Source organism: Agelaius phoeniceus, chromosome 2 (genome assembly GCF_051311805.1).
Source record: "Agelaius phoeniceus isolate bAgePho1 chromosome 2, bAgePho1.hap1, whole genome shotgun sequence".
In the NCBI taxonomy this organism is placed as follows: Eukaryota; Metazoa; Chordata; class Aves; order Passeriformes; family Icteridae; genus Agelaius; species Agelaius phoeniceus.
This window is the reverse complement of record NC_135266.1, coordinates 4,057,771-4,075,359: the sequence shown is the minus strand read 5'-3', so window position 1 is coordinate 4,075,359 and position 17,589 is coordinate 4,057,771. Positions and strand designations below refer to the sequence as shown.

Genomic DNA, 17,589 nt, shown 5'->3' with positions numbered 1-17,589 from the left:
AAGAGGCAATATGAAGCACCTTGTGAGATTTTTATTTTCTCTTATTTATTAAAAATAGACAGAAAGGAATTAGTCCTTTTAAGATCCAACAGTCTAGTTCTCCTTTTAGCTTGTATGAGGATTGGGTACTAAGACTGTAAGAAACTTGTCAGTGTAACTCTTATTCTAACAAATTAAATCCTGCTCAAGTGAAAGTGCCAAAGTTGCTCAAGACCTCTGTGGGAACAGAGTATCAGTCATGGGGCCTCATTTGAGCAATCTCATTTTCATCCTTTCCATGATGCAGCAAAATTTTCAAGCCCCTGGCCAGCCTGTGGGTTTTGCTGCTGACAAATAGCAGAGCTATCCCCTAAGAAGGACTGAACTCCCCCTTTTGCCATCCATAGATTTTGGCAGCATTACCATCTTCTGCGCTTTTCCTCCTGAACTCAAGTGGAGATTTATTGGGCTCTATATTTTGCGTTTTCCTGTTTTCCTTTCACCACCAAACCGGAAAACAAGATTATTCTCCTGCTGGAAAGAAGCTGTGCAAAATCATTGCCCAGAGCCATGGGGTTCTGCAGGCACAGAAAGGTGGAACAGTTTCCCCCAGGACACCAAAGGCTGCTGGTTACAGAGATGCCAGAAGTTTTCCTCCTCCAGGGCTGCCTCCTCTGCAGGGTTATGTGGGACCTGCTGGCAAACAGCTCCCTCAAAGACCCATCAGTACACTCATCTCCAGAGCTGAGCTTTTTGTTACCCACAGGACTCTGTCTTCAGATGCTCTGATGATAACAGGAATACTGCTTTAGTCCTGCAGTAATTAGCAATTTAGTAATTAGCTATCAGCAGCAAGGCAGACAAAGGGAGATACCCAAAATTTCTCCTCCATCAAGAGTCTGTCCCTGTCCCCTCAGGTGATTCCCCACCTGCAGAGCTGCCCCAGGCCTGGGCCCAGCCCAGGGAGGAGCTGGAGCTGCTGCAGAGAGCCCAGAGGAGGCTCCAGGATGGGCAGAGGGATGGAGCAGCTCTGCTGGGAGGAAAGGCTGGCACAGCTGGGATTGTTCACCTGCACAGGAGAAGCTTTGGGCTGAGCTCAGGGTGGCCTTGCAGGGCCTGCAGGAGCCCCAGGAAAGCTGCAGAGAGACAATTTCCAGGGCATGCAGGGACAGCACTCAGGGAATGGCTTCAAGCTGCCGGATGGCAGGGTTAGATTAAATCTTAGGTAGAAATTCTTCCCTGTGATGGTGATGAAACACTGGAAGAGGTTTCCCAGAAATTTTGTGGCTGCCCCTGGATCCCTGGCAGTGTCCAAGCCCAGGTTTGGACAGGGCCTGGAGCGACCTGGGACAGTGGAAGGTGGCCCTGCCATAGCAGGGGGTGGGAATGAGATGATCTTTAAGGTCCCTTCCAACCCAAACCATTCCATAATTCAGTGATAATTTCAAAATCTGTGTGCTCCTGATGCTGATGTTCCTTTATATGAAAGGTGCATATGAGCCAATCAGCCTTCCAGCAGCAAGCCCAAGAGAGCTGGCATGCAAATATTTTAGAAAATTTAAAGGTGAGAGTCTCTAAAGTAATATCTTAGTTTACATGTTTGGACTTTGTGGTTCTAAGTGATCCCAAAGGAGCAAGAGAAACCATCTCAGAGGCTGCTTTTGAATTATATCTTTCCTTAGCAGTAATAATGCCATGGGAATTCTTGACAGATGACCTGGTTTTACACTTCCTGAGAGAATTCAGTAAGATTAAGATAAGGATTCAGATTCCTCTCTTTTTTCACCTGCAGTTCCAAACCTTCCAATGCTCCTCCACAACTCATTATTCAGGTTTACAGAGTTGCAGTTACCAGCTCGCTCAGCCCTGGCACACACAATAAATTACCAGTGACCCTTTTTTCACCTCTTTGCCTCAAATTTCCATTCCTGCAAAGAACACCATCTAATTAAACACCACAACAGGGGCCTTCTCTGGCAGGAGGGGGGATGTTTTGTGACATTACCAGAATTTATTCTGGCAAAATCCGAGGCAAGGAACAGCCTGGAGACAGAGGTGGAGGAGACCAGTGAGATTTATGAGAGACTGGCAGAGCTGGCAATAGAAATTGGAAGAGTTACTGGAGCTGCCAGCAACTTTGCAATCTTCAGGATGGAAAATCAAAGGATTATTATTTGTTAGCAGCAGTATTAAAAAAATGTATTTAACTGACAGAGGGCTGAGAAAGCATTTCCTTTCTTTAGTGCTGCAGATTTGGTTGCATTTATATATATATATATATATATATATATATATATATATATATATATTCATTTATTTTTTTAACAGTTCACCAGAGTTCAGCTTCTTAATGAGCCGTTTTTTTGAAGACCAATTCTGGGCACTCAGCTCATACAGAGCAACTGAGTCAAGTACACAGCACAAATATAGGAGCTTTTCAGGAACCACACACTTTAAGATGCTTCCAAGTTATCCTTGGAAAACCTTTGTGAAGTATGCGTTTGAATAGATGAAATTAGCTCAAAAGACAGCAAACAGAACCCATATATTATCTGAGGAATAATTTACTCTGCAGACAATAAGGGCATATTTTTAGGAAGACTTTAGCTGCACCCAGGGGTGTTCAGCAATTCTTCAAAGCCCCTTGAACACTTAAAAATAAGTGAAGGAAAACAACATCACTGAAAGAAGGTGAGAGGTAACAGTCTAGAAATGCTTAATTTTGCCACAGAAAAAGTGTAAAATGAGAGTATCCAATGTGGCATTCAGCAAGGACTAGCCAAAGGACTTATTTTCATTTAATTTACTATTTTCTAATCCAGTGCATGACCAAAAATAAGGCAAAAATAAGAAGTAGTATCATTCACCAACTTCATAACCCTGAGCACCAGGTAGTCCCTCTACTAAAGAAGAACTTACCTCATGGGGAAACAATGTTTGTGTAATTAAACAATGTATTATCAAACATGATCACAACAGTCTCACTGGAGACTGCTTGGATGTCTCAGTTACTGAAATATGGATGCTCAAACTTGCCATTTAAATTTCCTCTTTTTTTTCAATACAGATAAATTAATCCAGAGGAGATATCTTTTTGTTATATGTAATTTTTTAATTTTTACATATTTTATAAGGCAACCAGTAGATTAGAGATTTGATTGGAGGTGTTTTCCAGCCTAAATGATTGTGATGCAGTATAGTCTCAGTAGTTACTCCCGAAAATAGACTTCTGTAATTCAAGGTGCATTATTTCATATTAAAGGAAGATGGAACAAACTTTTTTAGACAATTGTTGTATCTGGAAACTCGGACAAAGCAGCCTGGTTGAATAATCCCTCATTTTCTTTCCTAGAATTGAGAGGGCAAAACCTGATGAGCACAAGATGACCTGAAGTAACTCAATGTTATCAATGACCCATTTATTGGAGGGAAAAGAAGGAAAAGAAAATAAATTTAGTTGGAGAAACAATCTGCTTTTATCACCCTTTTCTTTGCACAAGTGTTTGAAATGCTGGGAATCCACTGGGTTTGCCCCAGTGATGCCTTGGGAAGGCTGACCTAGAACAGAGCTAAAGAATAAAGCAGAGATTTATTCAAAGGCCTCCATGGATGCACCTTGGGCAGCACCAGAGCCCAGCCAGGGCTGCACCCAAGATGAACCAAAATGGCCCCAAAATGCACGGCCGGGCACGGGCTCTGTCCCTGGGATCAGTTCTGCTCCATTTGCATCTTGCAGTTCATTGTCCCATTCCAGCTTTAGCCCCTGCAGTCCCACCCTGCTTGTTTTTCTCTCTCCAGCCCACGGGGTTTGTGCTCTGGGGCTGAGATTTGGATCATTTGTCCTTGGTGCCCAGCTGGAGCAGGAATTGTTTTGTCTCCCTGCTCACCATCCCAGAATATGAAGCCCAGACCCACACACTAAAGCAGCACAGAATGTGAAAAATAGAAAAGCTCAAACCTGAGGCATCCCCAGTTTGGAGTTGTAGTTGCAGCTGTTTTGACAGTGGCAGCATCTTCCTTTTTAGAACATTCATATCCAGTTATTAGTTTGGCATCCTGCTGATGCTGTTATTACTTCAATTTGTCTTACTGGTAAGGAAAGTTTAAAAAAGTCACATCATTTTCCAGCATTTTCCACTGTGAATTCCCAGTGAAACACTGTGGGACAAAGGTGTAGCACTTCAACAACGAGGGATTTTTCATGCTAAATTCCAAACAACAGACAGATTTTCCTTCAGTTAAAAGAGAGCAGAAATGCAGGAGCTTCTCAAAATTAAATATCAGGATGATTTTTTTCCAGGGTCTTAGGTAATACGATAAATTTTTAATTACAGCTACAGAAAAGGGGTTGATTAGAGCAGTTATTTGCAGAGGAGGAACAGCGTGGATCTAGAACACAACACCATCCTGCCCATCACTGCAGCAGTCTCTTTTTAGCAAAAAACAGAATAATTCTTCCATGGGGAAATTCATTAAATAAGAAGCTGACTAGAAGATAACTTTAGTGATAACTTTACTTTGTGATGAAAAAAGAAGTTTCTACCTTTGATTCAACAACACCATAAGCTTTTAGTTTATATTTCATTTGTCAAAACTAGTTTCTCGCAGAATTAAAATTTGGGAATGTATTCCCAGATGACCACCAGGAAATCCATTTCCCTTAGAGTGCTTTTAGCTTGAATGGATTTGGGTGATTTTGCCAGTATTATCTGAAAAAAAGACTCAGTTTTGAGAATTCTCATGAATTTGCATAGCTTTTTCTTTTCTCCTTTTCTGCCAAAATTTTCATTTTGAAATTTTCATTTTGTGAGCATGTTGGCCTGATTTTTAAATGCTGAGCTAATAAAGCCTTCTGAGAAATGCCTTTTTTCAGAGACCACATTCTCATGAAAAGTTTTAGGTCAAAAAAAATTAGCTGTTCTCTAAAGAAAAAATAACTTTCAGTCCAAAGCCCCAACAGGAGTGGTTCTAAAAACCTTTCTACCAACTTACAAGAAACTCTAAAATGTATCATAGAAAAAGCAATAAAACTTGAACATAAAATCCCCCTGGGGATGTGACTAATGAGGCTGTTGTGTAGTGTATAAACTCAGACTATACCTTTGTGATTATTCTTTTTATAATGAAATATAATCTAAAAACCCTCAAAAAACAAAACCCAGAATGACCAAATCAGCCCTTAAACCTCCTGTATTTCCTAAGGCCAAATGAAGATAATTTAATAATTTAGGTACAAAGCTGAGATCTAAGCACAGCTTCTGTGTTTTTGTGTTTCGAGGATCTGATTAACAAAGAAACATTTGACAACCTGATTTTTAAAAAAGTCAAAGAAGCATTTTCATATTGCCCTTGTAACCAGCTGCTTCATTTATCACACTCAGCATCTGTCATCCACAATATGTCAAACCCTGCTTGCAAACACGACTTTCTTCTTCCTTTTCTGCTGGTTACATTATCAGCAGTGCCATTTTGGCCTCTGCTTTTGGGCACGTGCAAGAGGTAATGGGAGTTTCTATTCCCTTGAAATACAATTTAAAGGGGGAAAAAAAATGATAGACCAAGTCCTTTGAACTCCTTGGAATGTGGGAAGGAAAGTGACCCCCAGCCCTGTGCCACACTGTGTCCAGGAGATGGATGGCTATAATTTACTCCTGCCTCAAACACGAGTATTTATGGTGCCTCCCCTTGGCTGAGGGGTAAAAATGGTCTCCAGAGAAACAGAAACATTTCTTTTTAAGAACATTTTGAAAAGAGGGATGCGTGAGACAGCTGAAAGTCAAGGGAAGGAGACAATGAGGGTTCCTTTGGTTTTTTTTCCCCCAGGTGATAAAATAATTCTCCTTGTTTGCCTTTGTGGAAAATATTTACTGTTTTTTCCCCTTTGTTTTACTCCCTCACACACATGTGCCTGGGCATGTGCAGACACAAAAACACCTTGACCTAAGTTATAGAGGTGATAAATCTCTAGGGCCCCTGTACAGCAAAACACTGTCAACATCAGCACTGTAAAATTTAGCTTTAAAACTTCTTTTCAGCTGTTCTCTGGCTCCCAGCTGGATGAGCACATTGGCAGCTCTGAATGAGCCAAAATAACTATAATCCAGGTCCAAATTAGGGTGCTCTTCCTCTGGCCTCAGACGTTTGGGCACTGGAGCCAAATTCTCAGCCTCTGCTTTTGTCTGGAAGTATTAACTATTCAGTGAAACAATCCCAAAATACTCAGCATACAAGGCCTGGAATTCAGATTTTATAAAACACTGCAAAGACACGTAACAAAAAATGTAAAAAATCACCAAAAAATTCCCGAGGAAGGTTCCTAATTTTAGATTTCATAAAAGTGAGAAAAGTTTCCCTTTCTGATTTTCATTTTCTGTAAGAGCTGCTTCTAATTTGTGGGTGATTGAATCTCAAAAAGTAATGCATTTAATATCTTTATAAATATTGTGTTTCGCTAAGCCCTCTTTGTTTCTCTTTGCTGCTCTTTGCTAGTAATTCCCTCTTTCCATGAAACAAGTACTAAAAGATTGTTAATTTTTTAAAATCATTAACTAATTTATTATTTAATAATTATTAATGTAAATAATTGTTAAATTTTTTTGTAAGCTTGTTTATCAGCTTTTCCTAGGCTGTGCAGCCTTCAAGATGGTTCCCAACTCTTCTGGAAATTTTCTGCTTTTATTGAGATTTTCTTCCCCTCTAGAAACTCGTGGCATGCTGAGCAGTAAAAGTAGAAATTAGAACATATAGAGGAAAAGATAAAACAGATGGAGAATTAAGGTTTTGGGTTTGGTTTTGCAGAAACAAGCAGACCAAGGTGGTCAGACCATTCCCAAACTATTCTCAGATGGTCTCTCTAAAAAGGGGCAGAATTTTTACTGGATAAACCAAATAAAACTAAAATAAATATCTTCAGAGCTTTTTATTAGGATCTTATTCTCCCTTGTTGAATCTCCTTTCCTGTCTTTCCTGGGATTGTAGCACTTATTACCATTCTGAATCTCCTTAGTTAAGAGAATGTGGAGTTTGAGATCAAACCTTTAGCACCTGATTTCTCTGACTTTAAGCTGGGCTTCTGAAGGTTGGTTGCAGAAGTCTGATCAACTCACCCTGAGGCCCTTTTATCATCAATAAGAAGGTGTTTGTTGCCTTTAAAACAAAACAAATGGCCCTATGGAAGGCCTTTTTTTTGTCCCCTCAATGCCCAGTACAGAAATAGTCTTTAATTTTCAGCCACCAGAGGACCAGTTGTAGTGAATCACTGATGGGTTTTATGACCATGCTTGGCCCCTGTGCCCAGGTGAATGCTTTTGAATATTCACCCAATGCAAAACCACCTTTCTGACAGTGTTAATATGCAGAAAATATGTACATTTATATTGGTTATGCTAATAAACTCATAGAGAGAGGCTACTAAATATAGAGTTGTGTCTTGCTGATTTAAATACATTAGAGTCTGTTCCTACCATCACAATATCAGATGGTATTGCTCTATCTGCAGGTATGTAGAAAATAAAATTATAATTCCTCTGAGCAGCTAGAGGAGACTGGTTCTAGCAGAGCCCTCTTTCTTATACATGAGCAGATAGCATTTCATGGCTTTTTAGCTCAGAACTGAGCTGTTATAGACCCAGGTCACTGTGCTTAAAAGTATATTTACTTGCATGAGTGAGCAGTGAATGAAAACCATTAATGTCCCGGCATGCCCCGCTCCCCAGTACTCATTTCTGTTGGAGCCTGAGTTTCCTCGTGTGTTTCTGCTTCATTTAAACCTGTCAATACTCCAATTAGTGTTTGCTTCTCTTCCCCAGGGAGGGACATTTACACATGTCACTTCACAGCCTCCAAAATCTAAAAGACTTATGGGAGCTGCTGGGTCATAAAATAAAGCCTGATTAAAGCTTGTCCTTTCAAGTCACTTTCTGCTTTTTTTTTTTTCATTTAAACTTGTAAATTTTTCAGGTGGTCTTAATGAAAGGACACAAATAGAGAGTTTAAAGCATAAAAACTTGTTTAAAAAAATAAAACCAAAAAAACCCCCACTCTCCCATGGGACTCCACAGTTTCTGTTTTTAACTGATTTGCATTCAGTAAGTCACCAAAAATTAGAGTGCTGTGCTTTACAATTATGATAGCAGTAACCCTCTCATTTCACATTAAAACTTGATGCCATCTTGATGGCAGACTGAATTCAATTTAAGATCAAAGCATTGGAGAAGTTATCTAAAATTATGTATTGCTAGTTTTAACTGTTTAACATTCCTGCTCTTTCCAGCCTGGCTTTTATAACAGGCTGATTAAAGATCATAATTGATTTGGAACAGAAAGTGGCCCAAGGAATTTCTAATTAATGGAGACATGTTTCTGGTGCTAATTTTTAGGCTTCCCCACGATGTCAATGATGGTAAAACTAATATTGGTCATAAATTTCTTCCACAGGCAGATGATCTTAGTCTAAGTCTGCATAAATCACAATTACATATGTGGTAACATAATGGTTTTTCGATCACTAATTTTTGTTTTGACAATTAGCCGAGCTTTGATGAGACTGATTTCCCAGTGCCTCGTGTGAGTTCCCACAGTTTGGAACTAATTTCCACAGGCTTTCAGTACAGCTTGCTGCAGGGGACAAAGCTGTCAGTTTATCATCCCCCATTCCCTTCCCCTTGGTTACTGGAAGTGCAGTTGGACAAAATGGGAATTGAAGCTGCATGGCACAGCAAGAGAAAGTCACATTCATTTCAGAGTCATGTCAAAGTCAAAGGACAGCCCAAGAAATAGCAGCAGCTGCTGGTCTCCTGTGTATCATCTGAAGCCATCAGTCTGCACTGTACAAACACAGAACTAATTCAAGAAAAGACCTCAGGAAGAGGAAAAAAATGCCTTTGTGATTAGAGAGAAAAGCCCTTTTTTATTTTATTAATGCTTCTTTTGGTTAAAATTCATAGTTGTCATGCAAAATAAATCAACTTCTCTTCCTCTAATGTGACCTGAAACCACTTCTGAGTGCATAAGATATGAACCCTAAATGTTCACAGCCTTTGCCCTGACACACTCAATCAGATCAGGAGGCGCTGCTGGAGCTGCCAAGGACTCAAGACATCATTGTCACTTTATTCCAGCTCAGCATCAAACAAGGCCTGTTCAAGCTTGGAAACACATGTTGGAATAATATTTATAATCAAAGTAACTTGGCTGGAATGGTGTTTGAGGATGTACAGAAGCCATATTCATTCCCATTCAGTATTTATTGATTTTTAGATCTTTTTCTCCAAAGATTACCTTGCATAGGTGTCCTAATAAGGCAGTTTTTACAAACAACTGAGTCTCTTGTTTTGTTATTGGATTTGAAATACAAATTTATAAAGCATTGGACCTGCCATTTCTGTGTTTAATGCCTCTCTTTTTACACAGCAATGCTGGTTTTTATGCTTTTCTGTCAGAAAATTATTTTGCTAATAGAACTGCTAATGAATCTCTTGCCTTTTGTCCAGCAATTAATTAATACAAAAATGTATGAAAAGCTACTGGTCTTCCTTTTAGAGCAGGTTTGGGGTAGAAAGTAATTTGCTTTGTTAAGTTTTATTTTAAAATATTTTCAGGAATATATTTATTAATAAATTTTTGGAATTTATTCTCTGTACACTACAGACTCCTGAAACTAAAGCTGAGTAAATAATTCAGTCTGTCATATGAATTCATCAGGTCTTTACTTCTCTCCTCAAATTTCTCAGGTTTACATATTTGAAATTATTTTTTCTAATCTCAAACATCAATGGCTATTAATTTCCAAACATTGGCTTTTTAAATTTGAAATTCATGCCACATTGACTACTGGCACAATTCACCCAGAATGGTTTCTATCTGGGAATTGTATGGCTTGAACAAAAAATTCTTTACTGATTCCAATAAATAAAATATTCCATTCTAAAATCACCTTCATGAAGAGATTAAATAATTCAAATGGAATTTTTAAAATATTTATCCTAAGACAACATGTCTCTGAGGAGGTTTTCACAACAAACATGGGTAGGTCCAAAATGCAAAGTTAATTTTCAAAATTAGGGAGTATTGGTAGAAAGAAGTTGTCATTAATTATATGCCCATTATTATTATCTATAATAACTTGTATACATAAAAATGGGATTTTTTGGGTGTGTTTACATATTTCTTTGACCCTCTGAGACACAGAATTTGTTTCCTAATCTTGAACATCTCCTGAGGATGAGGATTAAGAGAATGATTTTCACCTGCTGAACAGGCTTGACTTTTACCAAGGATCTATGAGTTTAAATTGAAGTGCTTGGGAAATCCTATTGATTCAAAATTCTCTTTTCTTCACCATTTGAATTCCACAGAGATGATATTTAAGTAAACCCAAATGTCTCTTATCAGAAAGGGAACACTGAAGTTATGAATTTTAGCAAAGCTCTTGCTGACTCCTGAAAGTCTACTAAATTTGAAAATAAACTAACAAATATATGTGAATATAAAGTGTGACAGCTAGGCTCCCTTAAATATAAGGAATGTATTTGCATGGGCTTTCTCTGCCTGAGCAAAAGGGGATGGAGGAAAAGGGAATTTTTGAGGTAGGAAAATTCCATTTCTGATGGAGAGAAGTGTGTTCTCACTGTGGCAGAATGAAAGGACAGCTGAATTTGGCTTAAATGTTCAACTCAAATTTCAATTCATTTTTTCAATATTTTCTCAGTGTTTGCAAGATGACTCTGCAAACATTGGTTACAGATATTTCCCCAGACTGGCCAGTTCCAGCATGATCCAGTGATGGAGCCAAAATATGAGAACACTCTGCCAGGCCAGAGATCTTCAGACCAGGAGAATCCCAGAATGGTTTTGGGTTAGAAAGGACCATAATTCTTAAAAATACTGAGAACTTTAGTCTTACAATCCTTTCTGAATGATCTTGTGGATATTTAGTGTTTAATTATAAACTGAAAGACGGATATTTAATTTGGGGATTAATTAAAAGGGAGATTTTTAATTTGCTTTTTCCAATGTGGCTATTCCCATCTATGAGCTGAAAGAGAGAAAAAATACCTCCCTCCACCCCAGCTCTCTATATAATGTTTAAAATTGATGTGAATATTTGTTTTCTATTAATTCATAAAGATTTATTCTAAAAGGATTCAAAAGTTTCTGATACCCTTCACAAGCTTTACTCAACTTCCTACAGTCTTGTTAATCTGGATAATGAGATTGGTCTTTATCAAAGTAATTAAATATTTTCATTTTAATTTGGACTCAGTTCCTGATGAAACACTCAGCAGTAGCAGAGAAAAAATAAGCCATATTAAGCAAGTTTTACAGAATCTTAGGGAAGGCCCAGATTCCGTTTTCTTCAAGAGTAGGGCAAGTTCTTGTTTTGTCTGAGCCACTTTCATAATTCTTAAGGATAACCCTGACTACTGAATTTTGCACTTTGACTTTAATGAAGTTGTTAGTACTATAAAGCAATCATTATATCAACAAGAATTTATTATTAGCATAATAATTGCTAATTAATATGATTGTACAATCTAATATTTTGATATGCATTATTATAGCAATAATATTTAGTGCTGTAATGAGTAATGGTTTAATATAATAATAGTAATAATAATAGTAATAAATATTTTAAAGTTTTTTCTTGCTGGGTTTCCATGAACATAGGGGAAAACAATGGGTTCACCTGTGAAAAGCAGCAAATAAATCAGCTTTCCAAAAGAAAGCCCAACTCTAGACTCTGGAGCAAACTCCTGGATTAATGCTGCTGGCAGAGATATGAATACCTTGAAAATGGTAATTGCCATGATTTAGAAATTGTAGTTTCTACTTTGTCCAGTTTTGACCAACAGATCTCTAACTGTGCCCAGCACCCCATGGCTTCAGACATGGAGAACCCCAGAGAAAACAGAACTGGATTCATTTGTCCCATGGTGAAACTACTCCAAAACTGTGGAACATGGCAATCTCCATTCCTTGAACCTGCACAGCAACATGCCCTTCCCTCCCATAATTCTCTTATAGAAATATCTATAAATATAATTATGTGTCTGTATATAATGCACATTTGAAGAGATATAAGGCACAGCCACACTTAATATGGCATCTGAATCATCTTGATACATTTCTAAATGCCTTCACTTATTTTTAAGACATCCTAAGAGAATATCTCATGCATATGTAGTGCAGATTTAGCTTGCTTATTTACAGTTTTCTAGATTATTTTGTCACTAAAGAACGAGCATATTTATCTCAGTTATTTGCATCAGTAATTTGATTAAAGATAGTTGGAGGATGAAGAAATATGTTGCCTAAAATATCCTTGGGAATGTGGCTTTGTTACCAGAAATCTTTTGACATAGGGGAAGATAAAAAGAAGAGCTTATGGTTTAGAATCATTGGAGATAAATTGTGAAGAGTAAAAAATCAGCTTTGGAGGAAGGGGAAATATTTAGCTGTGAGGCATTGCTATGGCAATAAGGAATCCATGTGGAAGATTATGTGAGGAGAAGGGAAGGATAAGCAGGGATAAAGCTGTATCTGAGGAATAAAGTCATCTTTCTTTACATGTTTTTATGCTGCTCTTATTAAGAAAGTTTGTTGGGGGGGGAAGGAGCTTTGCAAGGAAACCTCTGGTGTTTAAAAGATACAAAGTCATGGGGTTTGGTTTGGCACTGTCACCCAGTGCTGGAGCTGGAAGAGTGTGGAAACCCAGGGCACTGGGAATATTTCTCTGTCTGCTCTGGGGTGCCCTGACCCCCAGGGCAGCACTGACTTTGACCCTCATTCATGGAGAAAGTTTCCCAGACTTCAAGATAGACCAGAATCCACAAAAGTGTGAAATAGATTACAGAGAGCAGTGCAGGTGCATCACTTGGTGAGAAATTGAGGTTTTGGGGTTTTTAGTATGTTGGGGATGGCAGCAAGATGGAGGGCACAGGGTGTTGTCCTGGGTTTCTTCTTCATGCTTCTTCTTCCTTCTTCTCCATGGGTTTGGGTGGCATTTTGTAATTGGGCAGAAAAGTCCCCATTGCAGCTCTTTGGGATCAGTTATTGGGTTAAAAGGGAAAATAATCCAGGTGTCAGTTCTTCATTGGAGAGTTTAGTCTTAAAAGACCTTGGAACAAGAGATTGTTGCCATTTTGTGCCTTCTGATGAAAAGCTGCCAAATTCACAGCAGTGAGACTGTTTTACTGATAAGAAATAATAAACACCTGAGTCTGAACATGAAACACCATCTCAAGTGCCTTCAATCCAGACCCAGAGAAACCCACAACTGGTACCACCACAGAATAGAGGCAGGAGAGTCTGGGACACGCTCCTGGATGGCTGTGGGATTTCAATCCAAGTCCAGGTGTCCCATTTTCTGTGTGCTCCTGCTCGTGAAGCAGGAGGAGGGTGGACCTGCCAGGGCAGGGAGCTCTGGTACCTCATGGGGAGGCACAAACCCCTCACCCTCATCTCCTGCATGGGCTCAGAACATTTTCACCACCACCACAGAAACTCCAAGGAGGAGATATTGATGGGAAGAATGACTGCAGCTGTAGGGAAAACCCTTTAGGTGGGTTAGGGGGCTGGCTGATTTAATTAGGGACAGGAAATGAGGCTGGAAGAGGAAAATATAAAGGTATAGGGATTAGGAGACATGTGAGAACCTGAGGAGGTTGAAGCAGGAAGAAGGAAGGACAGGTGAAGGGGACTGGAGCCTGGTGTGATGAGGGGAGAGAGATGTGCAGAGGAAGGGACATGTGGGAGGCTGGGGACAGTGTGGAAGGAAGAAGGGAAGTGGCACAAGTTAATGATAGTAAAATGAACTCCTTAACAGCCTGGCAGCCTTTTGAATGGGGTCTCCTATTGGACAAAATGCATAAAAGGATGTATGGGACTATTTCAGGTAGAAATTCAGGAAGAATTTTTTTACTGAATGGATTTTCAGACATTGGGAGGGGCTGCCCAGGGAGGTTTGGGGACCTCATCCCTGGGGGTGTCCAAGGAAGGCCTGGACATGGCACTCAGTGCTCTGGGCTGGGGACATGTTGGGGTTTGGGCACAGCTTGGCCTCCATGGTCTTGGAGGTCATTTCCTATCTAAATGATGCTGTGATCTTGTATAGCCCTGGTTGTTCTGGGTTTGGAGGAACAAGCAGATGGCCACAGAAAAACAACTTTCTGAAAGTAACCTCCTTGTGAGTACGTGGGCACACACCAGATGAAACTGAGGCTATTTCCATTCTCTAGAATATGGAATCAGACTCATCCTAATTTTCTATTTTGATTATTCATAATTTCTTCTCTTCAAATTCTCCTCTTGGATAAAAATTGATGAGTATCTAATCCCCAAACAGTTAAACAAGAGGTACTTGATCACTAGTGCATGTGGAGCCTCCTGCCTCACACAAGATCTTTTTCAGAGTTCCTCCTGGAATTAGATCCCATTGGTAACTCAAACCCACAGCTCCACAGGCCCTGTTAATCTACAGATCAGATTGGTTTGGGTCAGGAAGCCTTTGAACAGAAAGGGCTGCATCCTGACATATTGTCATCTGCAAGCATTAACAGCTCTGGCATGTGAAAAGGTCATGCCACCAAGCATTAACATTACAGGCTGGCAATTAAAGTAATTCATTTAAATAAGGGTTTTTATTCTGCTATGTGGCAACAAACACAACCTATGCAAGGGGAAAGCCTGGGAAGGCCTCAAATCAGATCCTCTGCCAGTGTCATCTGATTAAAACAGGGACCCAGAGAGGCTCAGATGGAAGGAGTGAGTTGTTCTGATAAGAAGAGGCAACCATTCATGCATAAAACAAGGGACTGGGGCTACTGCAGGAGGCAGCCCTGGAGGGCAAGAGCTCAGGGAGGGGTTCACTGCTGATGCCTCATATGCTCCAGAGGAGTGGCCAGATTCATTCAGAAAGAACAGCTCTGGGTGCTGTCCAGGGCTCTCCAGCTTCTCCTGGGCCTGAACTGAAAGACTCCTGGGCTTTGATTCTTTCTAGAGACAGAAATCCAGGTGCCATTTATTGGTGGACAAACCATGTGGGGAGGGGAGGACAGCAAAGGACACCCAAGAGATCATCCTGTTTCAAAGATGCCATGTTTGGGATTTGCAATAAAACAGCCCAAGGATTTTCTTTTTCTTCCTCTTTGCAGGAAATTTTAATTCCAAAACATGAAAATACTTAAGGTTTAAAGACTATTCTTGCTAAGAAGAGAGTACTTTTTTCAACATTAAAATTTAAGCCCTTTTTTAAAGAATGGTTAATAAAGTTGACAGGTATGTCCAAACTGTTCTGCAAAAACCTTCTTAGTACAATAAAAACTCGAATCTTGCTAGGTTTATTGTCAGTTTAATTATACTTTCAGTTCAGCATAGTTCAGCTACGCACTCAACACATCTATGGTCTGTAAGCTCCTTGGTGCAGAGCCTTTCTTTTAATTTTGTGCAGCTCCTGGTTTAATTGAGCCCTCATTTTGATAGATCATTACTGTCACACATACTGGTAAAACATATAACAGTCAGCAAGTAGAACAGCAGCTCATCAGAAAGAAGCAGACATTTTTATCAGTTCTTTATTGTCCACATATCTGAACACTTATTAGTTAAAGTCCCTTTATGTGCTGTGAATATTGAATATTGAATTATGTTGAATATTGAATGCTGAATTAAGTTGCCCTGTGAGCAGCAGAACAAATGAAGACAGGCTTCCTTTGGGATTCACACCCTCTATTGTCCACTTCCAACTTTTTTCTGCTAAGTTCCCTTTAAGGCCCATCAGTTCCCTTAACACAGGCATGAAAATAAAATACTTTTTCACATTTACTTCGACCTGGTTCAATATGGACAAGCTCAGTGAGACACAGATTGAAAAGCCAACCTTGTATCATCAGACCCTTCAGCTCACTGAGGAACAACCTTTTGTTTTGTTCTCTCTGTTTCTAGTTCCAGCTATGATAACCTCCTACCCAAACACCACCCTGGCAACTCAAGGCCAGAAGAAGGAGATGAGCTGCACAGCTCATGGAGAGAAACCCATCATCGTCCGCTGGGAGAAGGAAGACCGGATCATTAACCCCGAGATGTCCCGTTACCTGGTTTCCACCAAGGAAGTTGGGGATGAAGTGATTTCTACCCTGCAGGTAAGAAAACAAACTGGCCCCCAAATCATCCAGATATGCCAAGGTGTGCTTGGTTTGGTTTTGATCCAGGTGTGGGGCCAGCCTGACAACACCAGAGGCTCCACACTCACTCCATGAATGGTGGGGAGAGCTGGCAGCCAGAGGAGGGATAGGAAACTTCTGCAATCCATCCCTAATGAAAATTCCCTCTTCCCATACTCCAGAGGCAGCAAGAGAGTGAGCCAGGCTCAACCCTCCATCCTTTCTGTCTCAGGAGCAGCGTGGCTCATGCCTTAGCCTGTCCTTCCCTGAATCAGTTTGACCAAACTGCTGATAAACTCTGGCAAATACCTGGCCCCAAGTTCTGATGTGTGTCACACTTAACCCTCACCAAAATCTCTAAACTGGTTTGAGAAAAAATGCTGCCTTTTAAAAGTGCTTTTCTCCCTTCCTTTCACTTGGTGGGGCTTGTGAGACCACTTTATAAAGTCAGGATTCAAAGTGGTATTTTATGTGTGCTTTTATGAAATCTAAAAGAATCATTCTTATTTTTTTTTCACTCCAAAATCTTCATTATTATCCATTTTCAGTCACATTTTAAAAGTGTATTTATCAGGCCCAAGGAACCAATTCTCTATCTGTCTGGTTATTGTCTAAATGTTAGTGTAACTCTTATGAAAGATTTCTTTATTTACCAGCCAAAATCTGTGTTGGATGATATCCAGTAAAATTCTAGGTTTGCTCTCTGTGAGAAACCTTTGTCACTGATTTCTATGAGGAAAATAAATTCTATGTGTGACTTTGTTCCTATTAGTACTTTTGTGATACAAATAATATTTAGTTATAGGATTGACCCCTAGCCTCTCTGCCATCATTCTTGTTGATGTTAATGAGATAACCTCTGGATATACAACTATATTTCTATTTGGAAGGCTGAAGTCCTGCTTGGAGAGTTTTCTGAAGCAGTTGTGTACAGCAATTTTGTTCTACATCCATGTGTGTTACACACAAAACCTTTCACTTCTGAGACATAAAACACCCCAAAAAGCAGAAAGTGGCAGATTAAGGCTATCTCTGAAGCTTTGAGCTTAGTGCTTTTGCATGATGATGTAATCTTTAGCTGTGTACTCAGCTTTTATTTTTTCTGCAGGATCCCTGCCTCAGTGAGACAGGACTTGGATTTTCACTGGGGCTGAATTAGGGTTGAGTAATGAACAGCACTGCATGGTGCAAAGCTGATTTTTGAGACCAAACTTTTCACAGATGGCCAATAATTGTGTGTTGTTTTCTGGGCACTTGCCCTGAGCCCTTGGGGTCTGATTTGCAGAAGTACTAAGCCCTCCTGGCTGCAGCTGAACTCAGTGGAAGCTGTTATGAACACATGAAAGGTTATTTATTGCTCAGGACTGTGAGGGAAGGGGAGGAAGGCTCTACATGTCTCAAATTGGGCTCTGGAAATTTTTGTTTTTCAGCTCAGCCACACGTGCAAGTG

The 17,589-nt window shown here is 39.8% G+C and overlaps 1 protein-coding gene across 4 annotated transcripts in view; it reads left to right on the top strand.

Moving 5' to 3' along the window:
- The window catches only part of DSCAM (DS cell adhesion molecule), a 471,885-nt gene that overhangs the window by 333,158 nt on the left and 121,138 nt on the right, over nucleotides 1–17,589 (top strand). For 3 of the 4 annotated variants that reach the window (XM_077170965.1, XM_077170975.1, XM_077170984.1), the window contains exon 12: nucleotides 15,922–16,118. In XM_077170965.1, the coding sequence (XP_077027080.1) occupies nucleotides 15,922–16,118 (197 nt within the window). Of the gene's footprint in view, nucleotides 1–15,921; nucleotides 16,119–17,589 lie in introns of those variants that run through there. The other variant, XM_077170994.1, reaches the window with a different exon arrangement.